Source organism: Cupressus sempervirens, chromosome 7 (assembly GCF_028749045.1).
Source record: "Cupressus sempervirens isolate cs-2001-9-10 chromosome 7, ASM2874904v1, whole genome shotgun sequence".
NCBI classification, from domain to species: Eukaryota; Viridiplantae; Streptophyta; class Pinopsida; order Cupressales; family Cupressaceae; genus Cupressus; species Cupressus sempervirens.
Window position 1 is genome coordinate 921,516,311 of NC_143124.1, and position 4,870 is coordinate 921,521,180.

At 30.3% G+C, this 4,870-nt stretch overlaps 1 protein-coding gene across 1 annotated transcript; it reads left to right on the forward strand.

The window, feature by feature from the left end:
* Nucleotides 1-427: 427 nt before the first annotated feature.
* On the forward strand, nucleotides 428-4,498 carry LOC149550552 (cytochrome P450 90D2-like). Its single transcript, XM_089795112.1, has 9 exons — nucleotides 428-670; nucleotides 1,258-1,582; nucleotides 2,100-2,249; nucleotides 2,373-2,624; nucleotides 2,836-2,925; nucleotides 3,327-3,405; nucleotides 3,495-3,601; nucleotides 3,860-3,978; nucleotides 4,126-4,498. Exons 1-9 carry the CDS (start codon nucleotides 465-467, stop codon nucleotides 4,214-4,216), a joined length of 1,419 nt encoding a protein of 472 aa, XP_089651238.1. The 5' UTR covers nucleotides 428-464; the 3' UTR covers nucleotides 4,217-4,498.
* Nucleotides 4,499-4,870: the final 372 nt, after the last annotated feature.

Sequence of the window (4,870 nt, forward strand, 5' to 3'; positions counted from 1 at the left end):
TTTGAAGGGATTTGAAGAGGGTTGTTCAATCAGTGGGTCATGAAAATTTCTACCCTTATTAATTGTATTCATTGCTTCTCTTAAAAATTTTAAGCACCATAATGGCTACATTACAAAATGCATCTCAAATTAGTTGACAAATCAAATCACGTCCACACAAATCTCTCAGAAAATGTCACCTTTACCCACACAGCCCATTTTTTCCAAAGTTTGTGGTTCCTGTCATAATAAATATTTTGGTCAATTAGTAAAGAGATAGAAAAACAAATCTGTTTAGATATGTAGCAAAAATGAGGAGGGTGTTCAATGAGTGGGTCCTTGCTATTTTGTGAGATCCCGTGGCAAACTCTGAGTCATAAAAAAATTCACCTTTAATTATTAGTTGGTTTAGCTACATTATATAATGCAAGGAACACGTTTTATGTGCATATTAATTGCTTATCTGCAAAACCTCAAGAACAATAATGGCTGTTCTGCAGATCTTGGGTGCAATAGTTGTTGGAATAATTGGTTGTTTATGGCTGGTCATGTTGTGGGCAGGCCAGTTAAACAGGCCTAAACGTGCTCCCCCTGGAAGTTTTGGATTGCCTCTTATTGGTGAAACACACCAATTTGTTAGAGATAGCAGATCAGAAACTCCCCATGTTTATGCAGAGAAAAGAAAGACCAAGTATGCAACTCACTCTCAGCTCTTCTATTTCTGTGATTTTGGGTTCGAGTTTTTAATTTATAAATTGAACATGATATTGGTAAAAGAATTAAGTAGACTGTGTTGGAATTTTGTATCAATGTTTATATTGTAATTTTTGATATATTATCATGATGATAAAAGAATTAAAGAGATCACTAGTGTATGATCTCAAATATTTATGAGAAACTCCCAAACAACATACCAATAATCTTTTTAGATTGTAGAGACTGATATCATTAATAGAAGCAAGCTGAACATTCATATAAATAGATTATAGAAATTGGTATCTCTAGATGTATATAAATAGTTTATAAGAAAGCATATCAAGTACATCTTAATGTTAATTGTATGTTTTTAATATGATTGTCATCAACGTTTCAGATTATAGCCTACAATTCATTATAAGAAAGAAAAGAGAATCATGATCTAGAACATGGATCTTATAAAAGATTGAATACAATTATATCTAAAACCATACTAACAACAGTATTATGTTATGAATTGTGAAATCTAGTCCCATTAAATACTTAGTGAACATTTATATATAAATCATGAGTGTTTTGCAGGTATGGACAACCAGTTTTTACTACACATCACATGGGGTACCCCACAGTGATGTCCATAGATCCAGAAGTGAACAAATTCATATTACAAAATGAAGGCAAGTATTTTGTGAGCAACTATCCGAGGTCATTGCGAGATCTGTTTGGGGAAGGAGCCATTGTCAGCAGTAAAGGGCAGCTGCACAAGAGGATTCATAATGCGGTTTTGAGCTTCATTAACACTACAAAGCTTAAGGAGTTTGTCATGGCCGATGTTGAGCATGTTATCAAGACAACCCTCAGCAAATGGGAGGGCCGAACTGTGTATGTTGAAGACGAGTGCAAAACGGTCAGATTTTGGTTTTTAAGATTTTATTTAATTCGTGTTATGTAGATAAAGATATAGCTATTTATACATTAAAATGTGTAGATAACTTTTGCATTAATATTGGAGATCATATTGCATGATTCATTATGAGAATCATAGATCAAGAAATATGATCTTAGATGTTGATATAAAATCTTTTACACAATCTATTCTGAAAGTAACTACATCTTTCAGATATATCAAATTTCAACAATCTATCATAATTGTTTTCATAGGCTTTAGAATTCTATCGTGTATATATTACAGAATCATAGATCATGAAATATGATCCTAGATGTTTATATAAAATCTTTTATACAAATTATTCTAAAAGTAACGGCCATCCTTAAACATCACACACTAAGGAAGAAATTAAGCTTGGAAGAATAAGTCAACTTTACAATCATATGTTCCAAAAATCTTAAGATTTTAATTATTTTTATATTTGATTTTATCATTAGAATTGATTTTATATTGTATTTGTCATAATTAATTGTAGATGGCCTTCAACATCATTGCAAAATATCTTCTTGGAATTAAGCCAGGGATAGAGACCACGTATCTGATGATGGAGTATCGAAAATTCATTGAGGGGATCGTTTCCATACCAATCAATATTCCTGGAACTTACTATTATAGATCATTGAAAGTAAGAAGATGGTCTCATTTTCAAGCCTATATTGTGTGAAATATATCATGAATAATTAGTTGTTTTTCAAGCTAATAATGTGTGAAATATATCATGAATAATTAGTTCTTTGATGATTTGCAGTGCAAGGAGAATTGCGTCAAAGTTATGAAAAAGATTGTTGAGGAAAAAAGAAGGCAGCCACACTTGGAACAGAAGGATATTCTTGATGCTCTTTTGGCTGATGGTGATAAAAATGGAGAAAAGATTCCAGACTCTATCATCTACAACAACATAATGAATTTGTTTGGAGCGGGAGAGGAAACTTCTCCCATGGCCATGATGTGTGCTGTCAAGAATATATATGAATGTCCAAAAGCTTTGGACCAATTAAGGGTAATCAATTTCCTCTGAAAATTTTCACTTTTATTTAATATTTTTAATATAATTATCCTATAACAAAACACATGACTATTCAATGTACAAAACTCTGTAACATGGCTTTCTTCAATACACTAAAAGATTTAGTGTATTTTAATTCTATTGTTATTATATATTAATAGATAGTATATTGGTAAATATTAATATTATGTAATTAAAAATGTAGGAAGAGCATTGTGCTATTAGAAGAATGAAAGGGAAAGGAGAATCTTTAACATGGAATGATTACGCCAACAATATGCTCTTTACTCACCAGGTGAATTTAGTTTTAGATGTAATTATTTCATAGTTATGCTTTAGGTTTTTCACCGAATAAAATAAAGATAATATAAAAAAGAGTTGGAACTAATTGATTAGAATAGTAGAGAAGGATTTTGGAAAACAAATCATCATTTATCGACCATCTAAGATATATAATATGGTCTATTTGTTTTGTAAAATGAATAATAAAAAGATAAATTCTCTCATTTATGTCTTCTTCTTTTTTTATTATAAATATTATTTATATTAAACAAAAATATATTTAGCTACCTTAGACAATATCATTTTTCACTTGTAGACTTTTATATAGATTTTCATTTCATATCTACAAAGCATCTATATATAGATATACGTTGTTGATGTAAGAGTAATACAATGGGTATATCTTGTAAATAGGTTATCACTGAGACACTACGTCTTGCACCTCCTGCTGCTGGTGTGAATAGAAAAGTTGTACAAGATGTGGAGTTTAAAGGTGAGAAACCATTAAAACATAATAGTTTATTCATGTGGACAAATATGAACTTGAGAATTCTCAAATATTTATGGCATGGGTTTTGACAGGATATTTTTTCCCCAAAGGGTGGCTTGCATTTCCCTACTTCAGAAATGTACATCTTGATGAGTCAGTTTATCCAGACCCTCTTACATTCAATCCTTGGCGTTGGGAAGTATGTTAATTCTTCATTGTCATCAATTCAGATAATTCAAAAGACTTTCTACTAAAATTGATCGGAACAGCTTAAACATCACACACTAAGCTTAATTCTTAGACCAAAGTGTTAAATAGTCAAAGTTGGCTATTTTTTCCCAAATTTAATTCTTCCCTTAATATGTGATATTTAAGAATGACCAAAATTGACTAATCTAATACTTTGTCTTTACATTTAGATTACTCAATAACCAAATTGATTTTATATCTCTGGCAGAAAAAGATACCGAGCGTGCACTTTACGCCTTTTGGAGGAGGCCCTCGAATATGTGCAGGCCAAGAATTGGCAAAACTTGAAATTGCTATTTTTCTTCACTATTTAGTAACCCAGTTCACGTACAAATCAAAGTCATTCCTTCAGATTTTTGATTATACCTTTTAAGTCTATATATATTTTTATTGAAAATGAGATAATTATTATGATATTAGTATTCAAAATTGTAGTCATGAGATTTATTCTTATTCTTTTGTTTTTGTGTGCAGATGGATTCACCATGACGATGAGATAATTAATTTCCCTGCCGTGACTTTTAAGAAAAAAATGCCCATAACTGTAAAAGTTCTTCAATGTTGAGAAACACCAGAGGTGGCCTAAATTAAGCATCGTTACTTATTCTAAGGCTATGTTTATGTTCTAGGCAGATATATATGTACATACTCATGAAAATATTAGGAAGTTAAAAAATGTGTGTATATCACTCAAGCTAATAGTTGTAAGGAAATAAACGTGTAATAGATTTATTAAACTAAAAATAATTCACCCTGTTTCATATGAAGGTTTCTCTGTAAATACTTGGCTTTAATGATTGAAAATTCTATGTATCAAGAAGTAATCAAAATATTGAGCTCTCTTATATATCTCTGGTTCTCAGGTGTTTCTCTTTTCAAACCTTGTTCTTAGGTTTTTCTCTTTTCAAACCGCTTGCTTGAAATGATCAGGGATGTTTTATTTTTTTGATTTTATGGCTATTATTTTGTTATAAATGGTTAAAGAACATTGTAGTTCCCTGGTTGATACTATGATTCAATGGATTTTGGAGGTATTGAAAATGTAATAATTAAGAAATCTACATAGATAATGATTCTAACATGATTATGATTATGTATCTTATTAAATTTTAGTAAGATTTGAAATAATTGGTATCTTTTTATTTATTTTTTGTTTAGTATTTTTATAAAATTATTAAGTCTAAAGATTTTTTCAGTGGCAGCAAAAGTATTAACAAAC

What these genes read in the sequence shown, in the direction of transcription:
- LOC149550552 (XM_089795112.1), top strand. Translation starts at nt 465, where the DNA reads ATGGCTGTTCTGCAGATCTTGGGTGCAATAGTTGTTGGAATAATTGGT. An exon ending in ATATGCTCTTTACTCACCAG is followed by an intron (nt 2,926 to 3,326) that starts GTGAATTTAGTT and finishes TCTTGTAAATAG; the next exon opens with GTTATCACTGAGACACTACG. An exon ending in TATTTAGTAACCCAGTTCAC is followed by an intron (nt 3,979 to 4,125) that starts GTACAAATCAAA and finishes TTTTGTGTGCAG; the next exon opens with ATGGATTCACCATGACGATG.